General features: G+C 40.3%; 1 protein-coding gene across 1 annotated transcript in view; it reads left to right on the top strand.

Moving 5' to 3' along the window:
- The window catches only part of LOC121874643 (valine--tRNA ligase-like), a 72722-nt gene that overhangs the window by 44582 nt on the left and 9887 nt on the right, over positions 1-18253 (top strand). The window contains exons 4-6 of the mRNA XM_042378872.1: positions 9642-9832; positions 14453-14675; positions 15505-15650. Coding sequence (XP_042234806.1) covers positions 9642-9832; positions 14453-14675; positions 15505-15650 — 560 coding nt within the window. The remainder of the gene's footprint in view (positions 1-9641; positions 9833-14452; positions 14676-15504; positions 15651-18253) is intronic.

The following is an 18253-nucleotide window of genomic DNA, read 5'->3' on the forward strand; positions in this document are numbered from 1 at the left end:
CGTATCCCACGCCATACAAGCGTGAGGCATCTGTCTGCAGAACCGTCGGCAAGGCTGGGTCAAACGTGGCGAGGACAGGTGGACTAGACAGGGCCTGTTTCACTTGCTGGAAGGCCTTGTCGTGGTCGGGGGTCCACAGGAATGTCCTCTTGGGGCTCATCAGGGGGCGAAGTGGTTGGGCAGCTGCGGAGATGTCCGGCGAAAACTCTGCTAACTGGTTGACGAGACCGATGAAGGACCTCAAGTCGGTGAGGTTAGCAGGGGTGGGAAAATCCATGATGGCGCGGACCTTTTCCGGGTCAGCTGCGATACCATTCCCTGAGAGGGTGTACCCACAAAAGTCAACTGAAGAGCTGGCCAGAACAAACTTGTCGGCATTTAGGGTAATGCCGTGCTTCCGGCACCTGTTGAGTACCTCGTAGATACGGCAGAGGTGATCCATATAATCCTCGTCGTACACGAGTATGTCGTCGACCACTTTCACACAGTTTGCCAGACCTTGTAGAGCCATGTCACCTCGAAGACAGAAAGCGTCTCCTGTAGCGGCGAATCCCATGGGGCCACGGCAATAACTGTAACGTCCATGCGGGGTGATGAAAGTTGTGAGTGGTCGGTCTTCTTCGGCAAGCTCTATCTGCCAGTATCCACACAGGGCGTCCATCGTCGTGAAGAAGCGCGCCTTCGGGTTCACACTGCGTATAGCTGCAAAGGGCGTGGGAGAAGGGTGCGCAGGACGAGACACCTGGCTGTTGAGCTTGGAGAGGTCAGTGGTGATCCGAACACCACCTTTGGGTTTTGCGACGACAACCATAGGGTGACACCATGGAGACGGGTCATCACCGGCTGGTGCAATAATTTCTTGGGCGACCATGGAGTCCAGCTCGTTTTTGACCGCCTCGCGGAAGGCCAGGGGAACCAGTCGAAGGGTGTAAATAGAGAAGGGCTTCGCGTCGTCCCTCAGGTGGATCCTCATGGGGGGACCTACCATCTTCTTGAGAGGCTTGGATTCCAGAGCGGACTTGGTCACCAGAACGTCGCTGAATTCCTTCAGGAAGTACTTCCGAGCATCCGAAGGAGAGGTGTCACTGGCAAGAGGCAGGGGTAGGGCGGCAGCAGGGTAGTTGCTGCTCCTTTCTTGCACCCTGTTGGCGTGTTTTACCTCGAGAATAGGTTTGGAGAAGTCCTGGGAGATGATGGCCAACTCTTGGCAATGTCTGTAGGACAGCAAAGGAGTCGGGACACCGTTATGCACGTCAATCCAGGCTTGACACGACCTGTTGCCAAAGGTGACTTGTGCTTGGAGTGAACCTAGGGCCGGGGTCATCTGTGAACCATCTGCCGTAAAGCGGAGATTCTTGGGGGGCGGTCCTAGATCACTTGGAGAGAGCCCCAAGCATTGCAAATGCTGGGGACCGATGACTGTAGCATCAGCGCTGGTGTCGGGCAACATCTGAAGACGGGATGACACACCGCCGTAGGTCATGATGACGCTGATGTACTGGGGGACTTTGGTCCTGGGACGCGAGGGGGAGCACACATTCCTAATATGGCTCGAGCATTGTCCAGGGCCGTCACGCTTCTCATTGGAAGACTGTGGGCGGCCCTCACTGGTGGAAGGGCGCTGAAGCTTCCGCCGACGCTGTCCCTTGGGTTTGTGGGTAGGGCAACACTTGTCATAGTGGCCCAGACGACCGCACACATTGCACTGGACGCGTTTAGCTGGGCACCGTACTGTGAGTGACCAGTGGCCCTTACGGTCACAACTGTTGCATGTAGACTCAGCAGCTGGACACACCTGTGTTCCGTGCTGCTTACCACAGTTGTTACAAAATGAGCTGGGCGTGGACGTGGTGGGTGATGGCGTAGGAGCAGACTTCTTGTCCTTCTTGTACCGGGACACAGCGCGCACAACTGTAGGGGGAGCTCGGATGGCAGAGGTGGCACACCTGGCAGCCTCATAGGAGCGACATATCGTCAAAACATCCTTAAGAGAAGAGGAAGAGTCGAGGGAGGTGAGTTGTTGGACAACCTTCTCGTCCTTAACACCCATCAGGATCACCTGCTTCAACTGGGTCTCCTCGCACTGCTGGTGGTGGCCTAGACATATATCTACCTCTTCCGAGGCTCTCTTAAGACGTACATAAAAGGCGTCAAAAGTCTCACCCTCCATCTGTCTGCAGCTAAACAATTCCCTCCTGCCCAGAGCTTCATTCTGCTGTCCTTTGATGTGCCGTTGTAGAATGTCCAGTACCTCCTCTACAGACAACGACGAGGTTGGGGGTACCTGCAACGTATGTTCTAAGACACGCTGAATTTCCAAGGACAGGCACATACGCAGCTGGATGAATTGTTTAGGCTGTGACAAACTCTGGAGATCCACCATTGTAGCATAATCAGTCCACCGTCGCCGCCATTCACGAAAAGTCTGGAAATTCACATCAGGCTTCAGGCTTGGTTAACAGTGAGGCGAGATATCAAAGCTTCAAACCGTGCACTGTCTTCCAATCTCCGTTGGTGGTCTCTCTCTGCCTCTGCTTGTCTTCTGCGTTCGTCTTCCACACGTCTGTTAGCTTCATCCTCGTGCCTTTCATCTCTCATAAACTTCATTAAAGCAATTATCTCTGGAGACAACGCTGAATATCGAGGTGAAGGGCTGCGCGATGTTGTGGTAGCTGGGGCGTCGTGGTCAGCCTGGTCATCCATCTCTGCGGAGCTATCATCCGACTGACTCATCCGGGCGTCGGCTCCACGACTACGTAAGGCACGAGACATAACTACTTCATCTGTGTACTGTGTCTAAATCAATGTTGACCGGTCAGCCCGTCGTATCAACAAGATCTCAGACAAAAAATTAATTAAATACACAGATAAGTAGATTATATATATAAAATATATATAAGGCAATCGCCGATGTCAGTGAGTGTGTGTGTGCCGGGCGGGCTAGAGTGTCTCGCCATGAGGGGCCTCGAGCTGTGAGGGGGGGTGGAGACGACTAGGAGCATCGGTTACCCTCAAGGAATGATGAGAGGAGGATGTGAAAAACGTTACTCCATACAAATGCCCAGAACATGCCGTGTACCTTGGGAATCCTTTATAACAAGGTCACACATGTATGGCACGAAACACACAATGCACTAAACACTGCACAGAAAATCACTGTCACTGACGGCGGCGGTTGGTTGACACAGGGAAGGAGTCCGTAAGCCGGCTTTCCCACAAACTTTGCACTGTCACTCGTAATTATCCAGTAAAACCGGTTCACTGCGCCATGTTCGTGTTCTGGGTAATAAGTTCAATATACAGGAGCGAACACAAACACCTGTATAGATTTTGTAGGTTCGATTTACTGGATAAGAGATATGTACACAAGGGGAGTACCGCTCCTCAACCTGTCCGCTGGTCAACTGCTCTATAGGCGACGTATTGCAAGTGATACATAAACAGCTTCCATACATCGCCAGGCACATTAATTAAGCATGTGGGACATGGTTATTACATTGCCACATGCTGCTAGCTAGGCTCAATAAATAATACATAAATGGAGCACATACATAATATACATAGCATAATATAAATACAGCATACAGAATATACATACACTTAGTGCAAAGCCGGAGTTCACATGTACTAATTTGATAACGTTACTAAAATTGTTATGTCTAGTGCAAATTACAACATGTTTATATTAAAAAAATCAGTATCTTACAAGAATCCCAGCAATGTTAATTATATTCTCCTAGGTCATATCACTGGCATTTTAAAATGAGAGAAGCTTAGTAGGACTGTTGAATAAACACACAGAGACCTTCGCCTCAAACTTATCACCTCAACCCCCCCAACCCCTCGCTGGGTGGCGTAGCTGGCTGCGTCAGGCCCCCCCAGCCAGGCTTTTAGGCTTCCAGTTTTTATCTTATACAGTCAACCCTCACTTTACGCGGTCCCACATTCCGCGTTTCCACGTTTACGCGGTGCCCTGCCAGAACCCAGGATGCTCACATTCCGCAGTGGGTGTACCCCTTTACACGGGTGAAGTATAATTTTTTTATTTAGCTCATAAAATTCATACAAATTATCCGGCCAGAATATAATTTACATTGCTGGAATTCTTACAATTTGATGATCATTTTGAATATAAACATCATAGATTTTGCATTAGACATACAAATTTTAGATATAATGTTTACTCTTGAGTAAATATGTTATCTTTTGTGCAAAATATATGATATTTATATTCAAAATATTCCTGGTCAATTATATTATCCTAACTTTAGTCTGATTTATTACTTATTACTAAAAAGGTAAACAGTCTGGTATTCCCACACATTTATCTAGTAGGGACGTTGGTGGAGGGTGGGGGGGGGAGGGAGGGACCGGCGACCGACCATCTGTTACCGTGTGAAGAATATTTTTTTTTTTATTAACTGAAGATTTTTATTTTAGCTCATAAAATTCATACAAATTACCCGGCCAGAAAATAATTTACATTGCTGGAATTCTTACAATTTGATGATCATTTTGAATATAAACATCATATATTTTGCATTAGACATAAAATTTTTAGATATAATGTTCACTCTGAGTAAGTATGTTATCTTTTGTGCAAAATATATGACGTTTATATTCAAAATATTCCTGGTCTTACAAGGAATCCAGCAATGTCAATTATATTATCCTAACTTTAATCTGAGGTATTATTTAATACAAAATGTTAAAATTTATTTTTTTCACCCACTCTTTCTCTTGAAGGGAGGATTGGTGGGGGGTGGGGAGGAGGGTTGGGACTGACCGCGCGGTTGGAAGAGGGGGGGAGGCAAGGTGGGGTACTTTGATTGACAGATAGTGTCTTGAAGAATATTTTATTTTTTTTATTAACTGAAGATATTTGTTTTAGCTCATAAAATTCATACAAATTACCCGGCCAGAATATAATTTACATTGCTGGAATTCTTACAATTTGATGATCATTTTGAATATAAACATCATAGATTTTGCATTAGACATACAAATTTTAGATGTAATGTTTAATCTGAGTAAATATGTATCTTTTGTGAAAAATATATGACATTTATATTCAAAATATTCCTGGTCTTACAAGGAATCCAGCAATGTCAATTATATTATCCTAACTTTAGTTTGAGGTATTATTTATTACTATACCTGGTTTTTCCCCCAAAATTTCTCAGAGGGAAGAGCCAGCAGTGTAGTGTGAGAAGAGGGGGAGGGAGTCGTGTCCATTATTTGAATGGACATTAACTTGGCGACTGTATTTCTCTATTTCTCTTAAGTATTAATTGTGTGCATGTACCATCATAAAATTAAGATGTTATTTTTACTACAACATAGTTATGTGTCGTCAAAAAGTGGAGTTTGGGGATCGGCCTGGACTCCATTTCAATTAATCCCATATGTTATGTTATTCACTTTACGCGTTTCTCGCTTTCCACGGTACCCTCCGGGTTACATTAACCGCGTAAAGTGAGGGTTAACTGTATAATATCTCAGACTAAAGTTAGGAGATTATAATTTGCATTGCTGGAATCCTTGCAAGACAGCCAATCATTTGAATATAAGCGTCATATATTTTGCTCAAGAGATAAAAATTGTTGTACATTAGTGTACAGTACTGTAGTACATTTTATATAAAAGTTTTTCAACTGTATTTTTTGGTAGATTTACATAGATTTCTTCATTAATTTTCATCCATTTACATGCACACACCATACTAAAAGAAACGTAATAGAAATAAATGACGTTAGTGCAAAGCTGGAGTGCACATGTACTACAGTAATTTGATTACGGTACTAAAATTGTTTTGTCTAGTGCAAATTATAGCATGTTTATATTCAAGTTAATCAGTATGTTACAAGAATCTTAGCTATGTTAATTACATTCACCCAGGTCATTTCACTGGCTTTTTATAAGAGAGAAGCTTAGTCACCTAAGAACTGATAAATATACACGTGTTAGACCTGTGCCAACTGTCAAATGTACTACCTCCCCTCGCCCCGGCGCTCGCTCCCACCCTCTCTCTCCCCCATCTGCTTGGCATTGCTGGAATCCTTGTAAAACAGTGAATAATTTTAATATAAACGTCATGTATTTTGCACAAGAGATAAAAATTAATCACCTGTATCACATTACAGTAGTGATTTAAGAGTAACAGTGTATATGGACTTATATAGTTTTCCACATACACGTAAGTATAAATAAAAAGCTTATGTGATGATCGGACAACGTCCATTTCGGTTAACGTCATGTTTCCAAGAACGTATCTAGGACGTTAACCGGCGCATGACTTTATATATATACAGTATATATACAGCTAGACCCCGACTTACGACGGGGTTAGGGACCCAAATCCAGGTCATAAGTCCGAATGGTCGTAAGTCCGACATAGATAAAAAAAAATCTAAAATGAAATACAGTACAGTAAAAGTAATAAATAATGAGGAGTGGATACAGTACAGTGAAAGTAATAAATAATGAGGAATGGATACAGTGTGACTGAGCACTTACCTTTAATGTAGTCAGCTGAATGCACATGGGGCCCCCATAACTTTCTAATTATACATGGAGACTACATTAACTGGAAACGTTTCGGTATAGAAAATGCGTGTGTCATTTTGGAAAAAAAAAATTGAAAAAAGAAAATGGTCACAACTGCGGCGGTCGTAAGTCCCGACGGCCGTAAGTCGAAGCAGTCGTAAGTCGGGGTCTAGCTGTATATATATGCTGATAACCACAAGGAAAGAAGAAAACACGAAGTTCCCAAGCGCTTTTGTGTAATACACATCTTCAGGGGTGAGTACAGACTAAGGAGAAGTACAAAGCAAGGTATATATATACAGAGGAGGGTGAGATCAAGCCCACAATGGTCAGGTATAGGTAATGACCCTACTAATCTTGAAAAAAAGCACCGCAGATGTCGGTAGTCAGGTCAGAGGGTAAGCTGACCCGACCTCACCTGGTTACAAATCTTCTTAATTACGAAATTATCCAATTTGTATATACCATTACTCAAATTCATGTTGACGGATTCGGTATGTTTAATGAGACTAGATTCTATAATGTTCCTACTGTCAATTGAATTACAAGGTAATATTGTGGAGGCATTATCCCAGTCAATGTAATGCTTATTATCCCTCAAATGAACAAACAGGGCATTGGATTCCTGGCCTGTCCTAACACTATATTTATGTTGTTTAAGTCTAGTTACAAGATCTTTGCCTGTCTGGCCTAAGTAAAACATATTACATTCCTTGCAAGGAACCTTATAAATGCAGCCACTTGTATTGTTGGGGGAGTTCTTGATTAACATTTGTTTAACAGTGCATGAGTTTTTAAATGCCACATTGACATTCCAGGTTTTTAGTTGAAAAGGAATTTGAGAGAAATTTTTTTGAAATGGTAATACTAAGAGATTCTTATGTTTGAAATAATGAATGTATGTATCTTTATATAATTTAGCTAAATATCTTTCTCGTCAGAAACAGTCATTCCAACGATTATGAATAAACTCATTTAGAAATACATCATTACTTCAGGACAAAATCGGACAGGTTTACAACAGCCAATCAGCTATAACTCCTGAGGAGGGGGCGGGTCGGGGCATCTTTTCTCAGCCGAGAAAAAATGCACTATAGACAAAGTTTAGGAATGTCATCCTGGGTTTCAGAGTTCAAATTGTTGTCACCATAGTGAGCGGATAGAGGATTATTTTGACCAGTGTGAGGAAATGGCTGCGGTAACCACTGAAATTTCAAGCTTTTATTAAACAAACTTTTACTGAAAGCCTATGAAGGTAAAATAGCTTGGAGGACCTCGTTTTTTCTCTTTTTATGTCTCATTTGAGAAGGTGCAACATTACCAAAATGAACTACAGTATTACCCCGCTTTACGGTTTCACTTTACACGATTTCTCATATACGCGGTGCCTCGCCAGAACCAAACTTTCACTTTCCGCGGTTCATCTTCCCATATACGCGTGAAGTATAATTTTTTTTTATTTTATTTAGCTCATAAAATTTATACACATTACCCGGCCAGAATATAATTTACATTGCTGGAATTCTTACAATTTGATGATCATTTTGAATATAAACATCATAGATTTTGCATTAGAGATACAAATTTTAGATCTAATGTTTACTCTGAGTAAATATGTTATCTTTTGTGCAAAATATATGACATTTATATTCAAAATATTCCTGGTCTTGCAAGGAATCCAGCAATGTCAATTATATTATCCTAACTTTAGTCTGAGGTATTATTTATTACTAAAAAGGTAAATATTCTGGTTTTCCCACACATTTCTCTGGAAGGGAGGGTTGGTGGGGGATGGGGGGGAGGGAGGGACCGACCGATCATCTGGCACGGTGTGAAGAATATTTTTTTTTTTATTAACTGAAGATATTTGTTTTAGCTCATAAAATTCATACAAATTACCTGGCCAGAATATAATTTACATTGCTGGAATTCTTACAATTTGATGATCATTTTGAATATAAACATCATAGATTTTGCATTAGACATACAAATTTTAGATCTAATGTTTACTCTGAGTAAATATGTTATCTTTTGTGCAAAATATATGACATTTATATTCAAAATGTTCCTGGTCCTACAAGGAATCCAGCAAAGTCAATTATATTATCCTAACTTTAGTCTGAGGTATTATTTGTTACTAAAAGTTAAAATTAGTTTTTTCACCCAACATTTCTCTGGTAGGGAGGGAAGGTGGGGGGTGGGGGGGAGGTTGGGACCGACCGACCATCTGGCGCGGTTGGAAGAGGGGGGGGAGGCAAGTTGGGGTACTTTGATTGACAGATAGTGTCGTGAAGAATATTTTTTTTTTATTAACTGAAGATATTTGTTTTAGCTCATAAAATTCATACAAATTACTGGACCAGAATATAATTTACATTGCTGGAATTCTTACAATATGATGATCATTTTGAATATAAACATCATGGATTTTGCATTAGACATACAAATTTTAGATCTAATGTAATAATTTGGTTTACACAAAGCAAGTATTTTATCTTTTGTGCAAAATATATGAAGTTTACATTCAAAATATTCCCTGACCTGCAAGGAATCCAGAAATGTCAATTATATTATCCTAACTTTAGTCTGAGGTATTATTTATTACTAAACGTTAAAATCTAGTGTTTCACCCAATCATTTCTCAGAGAGGTAGGGGCCAGTGAGCTGGGAAGAGGGGGGGGGGATTTGAGTCTATTATTTGAACGGACATTAACCTGGCGACTGTATTTCTCTTAAATATTAATTGTGTGAGCATACCATCATAAAATTTAGATGTTATTTTTACTACAACATAGGTATTGTGTCGGAAAAAGTGGAGTTTGGGGTTCAGGCCAGTCTCTATTGGAATTAATCCCATATGTTCTGTTGTTCCATTTATGCGGATTTCACTTTCCGCGGTACCCTGTGGGTTCAATTGACCACGTAAATCGGGGTACTACTGTATGTATATCCATCTGTGTATTTATGTATTCTTCACTATTCGACAGGGTAAGCCACCAGGTATGTCTCGTGTATCCCTAACCTTGAATAACTTTAGACTCTCCCCTTCAATATGATGTTAATGTGGGTAATCATATTGCACTTACTCCCCACAGGTTGAGAAAAAGGAGCTGCCTGGCCGAACAGAATTGCCAGTTCCAGGATATGATGAAAAAGTAGAATTTGGAGTGCTGGTCTCATTTGCTTATCAAGTAGAAGACTCGCATGAGCGTATAATAGTTGCTACTACTCGAATTGAAACCATGTTAGGGGACACAGCTGTGGCAGTCCATCCAAAAGATGAGAGGTAGGTTGGTAAAAGTTTCTTTATCTGAAGTCTGTTTTAAATATTCATCTTGATGGGATGTATTTTAGGGAGGCATTGCATGTCTTTCTTTTAACCTTTTATTTCTTTACCATAAATTAGGACATACCTGGTAATTCTTTATGGTTGGAGCACCAGTAAATTAGCACTTTTCAGTACTTTGCTTATAAAACATTTGTTTCTTGAAAGTACTTAAAGTGAATGCGTTTAGTGTCTGAACTGCATATAAACACCTTTGAATTTATGGCACTTATACTGTGGCTTCTTTACCTCTGGTGTTTTGATGTACTACAGTGTAGTAACAAAAATAACTATTGAGAATGTTGTTGATTTTAGCTGGAATGAACCACGGCAGGGTGCATATTTAAGTACCGGCTATGGCAAGAATCATTGGCTCAGTTCTACTAATATCAGACATAAGTCATTGATAATTTTTCTTAAAGCTGATCTAATTGCCATTTGTAAATATATTCATTGTTATTATTATTTTTTTATACTGGATCTATTAACTAAAAGTTCATAAAAGGAATACCATATATACTCTTCTATAACCCCCCCTCGTTTATCGGTCGACCCTGATTTTTTGACCAAGAAATCGTTAATTTACGATATTCCTCGTTTATAGTTCGACCCATGTTTTTGAGGGTAATGGAACAACAAAACCTTCAGTAAAAACGCTCTACGTCCTATAAACTGAGGCTCGCCGTGCATGAAACACAAGTGCCGAAGGCAAATTGTTTACCATTTATTATTACGACACTTTACACTGAAACGCGGGTAGTTTCAACAAAAATATTGTATATTTCCATTCAAGTATTTATTCAAGCCAATTAGGAGGGAATATTATTGTAATACAACAGTTTTTTAACTAAACCATTTGAAAAGCGATTACGGTAACATCTTTTGAACGAAAGAAAGCGAAAGTCATTGCTTTCGTCACGATTTTATCCCACTTTCCACTGTAATATGTACGTCATTTCAGCAAAAATATTACATTTCCGTGAATGCATTATATCAAGCACAGTAGGAATAGAATACCATTGTAATATAACAATATTTTAACCAAAAACTATTAAAAAAACGAGTAACTTCTCTTGAACATCGGAAGGTTAGGTAAAATAGTTTTCGTCATGTATTTTATCCTATTTTACATTAAAATACATCACGTTTCAGCAAAACCACTATTTATTTCCGAGAATATATTCATTCAGGTGCAGTTTAGGTAAAATATACGTGTGATGTAACAGTTTTTTAACTGAAAACGATTCGAAAAACACGTGTACCGTCTAGCTGATACAGCTGGTAGTGCGTGATGCGTCGTTGTAAACAATAGGAGGTTGAAGTAGATTACCGGGTATTATATTAAGTGTGAAATATCGAAAAGGTTTTGAATACCGGTATTTTTTGTAGATCAATGAGAACTGTGATACCGTATATGATATGATAAGTTAGCCTGTGCTAAGAACTTCAACATAGACTACTGAAAGCACGTTGTAAGGTAATTTAGCCTATTGTAAGTTGGTGAGCTTCATTTACTGAAGGAACTGCACAACTTTTCATTACTAATTGGTACATATTTTACGTTTCCATTGTTTACTGGCAGTAAATGGTAAATATTTTTCATGTCTGAAGCTAAAAGTTGCTCCTCGCCCTTCCCATCATGCACGGGTTCAACCTAACAAAACTATTATGCATGTATAGGACGACCCCTAATTTTTTGCCTAAAAATTTGGTCTTAAAAACTCGAACTATACACGAGTATATACGGTATGTATTTTACAGTATAAACAATATCACCAGATATATGTTTCATTACTGACCTAGTTGTAAAGTTTACTTCCTCTGTACTATTGAATATAAATATATTTAAAAAACAAAAAATGTATATGATACGGGCAGTGAAGTGAAGGTATTTTTGAGGCGCAAAACTGCGAGCTAACACACACACACACACACACACACACACACACACACACACACACACACACACTCTTACTTCTGATTATGGCATCATCCAGCAATGATATGAGTTATTAGGGATGTCACCTTCATTGATGTGTTTTGAGGTGACAAAAGAGGCTGATACAGGACCAGCAGAGTTGGTCATAGAAGTTGCACATGTGGGGGGGCTACATATAGTGCTGGAGGGGCAGCGGCAGTGTCTATCCAGCGTTGGCGCTTGTCTGCCTCGGTTTGCAGTCGCGCTAACTCGAAAGTATTGACACCTACTGGTGTGGTGCTCCTCCAAGCGTTACTTTGTGGAGTAATTGTCTCCCACGTGAGGGGGTCGATTTGGCACTTTTTCAGGTTTGTCTTAAGACTATTCCTTATACCTTTTCAGTTGCCCACCGGCAATACATTTACTATTCGTTAGGTGACTGTAAAGTAGCTGCTTTTGCAGTCTACTGTCGTCCATGCGGGTAACATGGCCAGTCCAGCATACTTGTTCGTGGATAATGGTAGCCTCGATGCTCCTAAAGTTGGTGTCAGCAAGAATACTAGCATTTGTTTTCTTGCCTTCCTAGCGAACTCGGAGGATGGAACGTAGACTACATTGGTGAAAGTTTTCAGGTGCCTTGAGGGGCCTCCTGTATGTGATCCATGTCTCACTGCCATATAGCAGGGTGGGGAGGTCCACTGCTTGATATGCGTGCATCTTTGTAGATAATTTCAGCTCCCTACAGCTGAAGACACTGTTTCGGAATCTGCCAAAGGCTTGAGTGCACATCTGATCCGAGCTGAATCTCTTCATCAATGTCCGCAGTGGTGGACAGGTGGGAGCCAAGATACCGAAAGTGGGCAACACTAGGGAGGGTAGTACCGTTAAGATGGATGGATGATTGAGGTGTGTCTGAACCAAGGGCAGGTTGAAAGAGAATCTGAGTCTTGCATCCATTCACCTCAAGGTGTTTAGTATCTCATGAAGGTCACATTCAGTGTGAGCAACAAGGACAAGGTTGTCTGCATACCGAAGTTCAGTAATGGAAGCCGCCAACATATTTGTTCTTGCCTAGAGTTGTCTCATGTTGAAAAGACCCTTCATCCGGTACTCGATGTTCACCCCGCCGACCAAATTGGCACTGGCGCGAGTGAGGAAGGCAGCCAAGAAAATGGAAAAGAAAGTTGGTGCCAGTACACACCCTTGTTTAACCCCCATTTGGATGGGGAAGAACTCAGACTGGGTGCCATTGTGCAGGATGCTGCCCTTCATGCCATCGTGGAGTTGCCTCACAATGGCGACAATGGTGATGAATTTTGGTGGGCAGTCAAAACGGCTGAGGGTCCACCAGAGGGCTTCCCTATTGACCGAATTGAAGGCCTTGGTTAGGTCGATGAAAGCCATGTACAGGTCACGACTCTGTTCTCTGCATTTTTCCTGTATCTGGCGGGCAGCGAAGATCAAGTCAGTGGTGTTACGTGATAGTCTGCAGCCACATTGAGATTCTGGGAGGAAGACTGTGTAGGACTCTGGCAATAATCTTGCCAGCTTCGAACAGCAGTGAGATTTCGGGGTAGTTGCCATAGTGTGAGCTGTCTCCCTTGTTCTTATAGATATTGATGATGGAGTCATCTTTAAGAGCTTGGGGGATTTCCTTTTTTCCCATATATTCTCCAGGAGATGGTGGAGACGGCTGGTAAGCAGAGGTCCTCTTGCTTTATACACCTCGGCTGGGATTCCATCAGGCCCTGAGGCTTTGTTATTTTTCATCTGTTTGATGGCAGTAGCTACCTCATTCAGGGATGTATTATTTAAGCATTTTCGACTTACGACCATTTCGACTTACGACCTGGATTTGGGTCCCTAACCCCGTCGTAAGTCGGGGAGGAGCTGTATATAAATCTAATTTAATTAACCCATTTATATAAATACTTCTGCCTATAAGACAGGGGCTAATACATATGTATTATCTTTTAATCCACAAGAATTAAAATGATGTTCAGGGAAAATTGATATACATGTTTGTATTTTTGGCACAATGGGGGGTTGTTCAATGAATAACGTTACCGGATTAATTTTCTCAACATTCATAACCTGATTAAACAGCTTTGGGGTCCTGTAGTTCCACATTCAAGTGCAGTTAACTTTTCCCCTGTAAGTATTCACAATCATACTCTTTAGCCAGTCAGCTGGACTAATACAGTATAATGGTTGTATGATACTTTGAAAAATTCTGCAAGTTTTTCCATGCTTCTTGCAGCCTTTTCATTCTTAATTTTGTCAACTGCTTTCTTCACCCACTCTCTTTCATTTCTTGAGCATGGTCCCAGATCTGGCTCTGCTATTTCTAGGCTCCCCTTGTCCCAGTCAAACCTCTCATTCAGCAAATGATTGTACTATTTTCTCTAAGCATTCCTAATTTCACTCACAATACAAAAACAGTATAGTACAGTACTTTATATATGGAAAAATTTTGCTATAACATGCCGATTAATAATGGAAATTGATCCTAAGTATTTTATGCATGCCAACATCATTAAGGTTTTTGTTCGTGTAGCTATACATTATTATTATTAGTTTTTAATTTACAAAATTAAAAGTGCATGGGATTAAGATCATGCTATATTTTGAAACTAATACTTGTTAATTTTGACTTGCAACAGATACAAACACCTACGGGGTAAAACACTAGTGCACCCCTTTACTAACCGCAAGCTGCCAATATTGGAGGACGATTTTGTTGAAATGGAATTTGGTACTGGTGCTGTCAAGATCACTCCTGCTCATGACCCCAATGACTATGAAGTTGGGAAGAGACATAGTCTTCCCTTCCTTACTATTTTCACTGATGATGGATACATTGTAGAAGGATATGGACAGTTCACAGTAAGTTTTGTGTTACTGTCTAGGGATAATCCTCTCATTAAGCCTTAAACCCTTAAACATTTTTGCCAAATATGGATAACTTTTTTGTTCTTAATGGTAGAAGTTTAGGGAAATTAGTTCTTTGGGGTAAAAAATGCTCTGTTTCTTGTAATAAGTTGCTTAATATCATAAAATAACCAAACTATATCTACATGTAAATTTGGAAAAGTTAGATTAACCTTTGGTTAGGTTAGCAATTTATTTTTTATTAATAGCATTTATGATAATCTACCTGATCATCCAGATATAAAAATTATTTTTAATTTTCAGGATTCAATATCCAGTACAGTACCACAGAAAATTATCATGCGTGCAATTTTCCAAATATAGTTGTGAGGCTGCCACAGTTGTTTGTCAAAATTTAGCATTTTTTGCATTCATTAAGAGTGTTGCTGATAATAGTATGAATCCTAGTGTGTAAGACTACTGACTTAAGAGACAGAAGCATTTAGGACTGTTGAAAAGGGTGGAAATGATACTGTTTTTGTATATCCTAATGGATGGCACCTTCGACACAGTCAAATAAAATGTAAATAGCCATCTCTCTTTCAAATATGATGATACAACTATCATTTTGCTGGAATTTTCTTATTTTCTTTTTCTATTACCCCATATAAAAATTTTTATGGTTCTTTTGTGGACACCCTGTACAATTTGGCGTAGCTATACAGATGTTGTCAAAGTTATGTTACTTTATGTTAAGTAAGCTTGTATTTTTTTTTGTGTATATAGTACCTGTATTGCTTTTTTGGGTTCTGGAATATGAACATCTGCTTTATTTTGCTTTCAGGGGATGAAACGGTTTGAGGCACGTAAGGCTGTACTAGAGGCACTCCAGGAGAAAGGCTTATATGTAGAAACAAAGGACAACCCAATGGTGGTCCCTGTGTGTTCCCGATCCAAAGATATCATTGAGCCTATGATTAAGCCACAATGGTAAGATATCAAGAGTACAGTTTTACCTCTAGATACCAAACAAAATGACTGGTGAGCTGCCAGTTCACTATAGTGTGTTTTTCCGGTATAAAATGAATCTGAAAACTCGTCCAATACAGAACTTTATATGGTATGCAGTACAGTAGACCCTTGTCATTCATAAGGGTTAGGTTCCAAGAAGTTGCACGAATTGGCAAAACCGCAAATACCAATTTATACTACCTTAGTGCACTACTGTATACCTATACCAAACAACTGACCTGTTCAGCTATGACAGCACTCATCCCATCTTTTAACTTATCTAATAATAAAACTTTCTTTGTCAGGGTCATCACTGACTTCTGCCGTTTACATTTCACTCCACTAGCATCACTAGCACTGACTGTAGGCAGTCTTTTAGGGGCCATTTTACACAGAAACATTAAAGTTTTGAGAGTACAACACGAGATGCTGCGTAGCGTGATTCGTTGTGCTGCAGGAAAAAGCTTGCAAGCTAGCCACCATAACCACCATCTGCTTACCACGAATCGTCGAAATCGCAAATTGCAAACTCGTGAATGGCAAGGGTCTACTGTACTCCATATGAAAAAGTTAAGTACAGTATTTTTAGTCCAGATAAATTGTCACAATAAAGGAATTTTTTTCTTACATGGAATCTAGTTTGATAACACAAGACTAATAAATACAGTAAACCCTTAAACAATGTGGGAGTTCAGTTAATGAAGACCCAAAACCGTGATGTTCTCCTCCAGAGAAGCTATGGGAAGTCAAAATTGCCAAAAACGGAAGAAAAATCCACTCCATAACACATATACCTTCCACATATGCTCTTTATTTTAATTATTTTATATTTTTATATTATATTTTCCATATTTCTGAACCATGTTAGAGTACTGTAATGATTTTTTCACAACTTTTATAGTTCATTAAAAGTAACAATATACAAGGCAGCTGGGCCGGTGGGTTGGCCACGTAATTTATAGTCAAGGCCTTGGTTAGAACCGCCTCCATAGATACACATTCACTTCTCAAACATACGCTTCGTTTACTTCTTTTATATCTTATTTTCTAAGCCACATTAGAATATTATAATGATTTTTTTACCACTTTTTTAGTTTCATTAAAAGTAACAATAAATGTGGAAGGTAAGTTGGTGAGTCAGAGACATCGTAATAGCCCACCATCCACACACATACGTGCACACACGCACATGCACACACACACATGCGCGCGCACACACACACACCCACGTGCACACGCACACACACTCTTTTTCTTATTTTATAGATTTATGTTATATTTTCTTTATTTGTAAGCCACAATGTTTATATAGAGTAGAATAATTGTTAGAGAACTCCATTTTCTGAGATACGTGCCAGGAGGCAGCTGGCTGACATGCAAGCCAGCTGTGGCCTGCAAAATGGTTATTCATGCTGCCATTGTTACATATACAGCTACTCCTCGAATTACGACATACTCGATCAAAACATAATTCCAAAATTAAAATACAGTGGTCCCTCGGTTAACGAACACAATTCGTTCCAGAAGGTCGTTCGTTAACCGAAACTATTGTTTCAATGGGATATTGGGTAATTGGTTCCAGCTCACAGAAAAGTATACAGTATAGTCTCGGTTTACGCGGTCAATTAAACCCGTGGAGGTCCGTGTAAAACGAGAAACGCGTAAACGAAATAACAGAACATATGGGATTAATTGAAATAGAGACTGGGCCGACCCCCAAACTCTACTTTTTCCGACACAATACGTACATTGTAGTAAAATTAACATCTTAATTTTATGATGGTATGCACACACAGTTAATATATAAGAGAAATATCAATAATATTAGGTTTTTTAACACTTACGTTAGTAGAAAAGATGGCTGGGCACACGGGGATGGGGGGTTGGTTCCGAGGCAGAGGGCAGATTATTGGCCCTCACCTGTATCACTTGTATTAATTGTATCACTATCCACCACAGAGGCTTGCAGGGCCTCTTTGTCAAACCCCTCAAAGTCCATATCTTCACTATCACTGACTTGGGCCGGCTGTGGTGGGTGGCGGGTGAAGAACTCGGTAATGTTTTGTTGACTGGGCGACCTTGTGCGGACCCTGCCCGCGCCGCTTCCCGCATAAATGATGGAATGAACCGTGTAAATAAAAATTGTCGGTCTGGCAAGGTGCCGCGTAAACCAAATCCGCGTAAATCGAGACTATTCTGTATTTTAACGTAATTCAGTTGTACTTGATCACAGTTTTATATGGATGTACAGTGTATACAGTGAGTTCTGCTATAACGTGTGTTTTGACAACGCGAATTGGCTCTAACGCGATTTATGAATAGAGGAACGATATTTGTATAACGCGAACGCTTGTTTGCCGTAACGCGATTTTTGCTTACTATTTCTCCAATTTTATGGTATTAACTGTGAATATGGTAAAGAAGAATATCTCCAAGAAGCGTTCTGGTGATCGCATTCCCGGTGATGATCGTAAAAGAAAGGCTATAACCCTTGAAGAGAAGCTCGATGTTATCAACCTCAAAATCACCCTTCTCCCCCATCAAGTTATATTCATATTTTTTCAAGGCAAAGTGTTACATTT

This window comes from Homarus americanus, unplaced genomic scaffold (genome assembly GCF_018991925.1).
Source record: "Homarus americanus isolate GMGI-L3 unplaced genomic scaffold, GMGI_Hamer_2.0 scaffold34360, whole genome shotgun sequence".
Lineage (NCBI taxonomy): Eukaryota > Metazoa > Arthropoda > Malacostraca > Decapoda > Nephropidae > Homarus > Homarus americanus.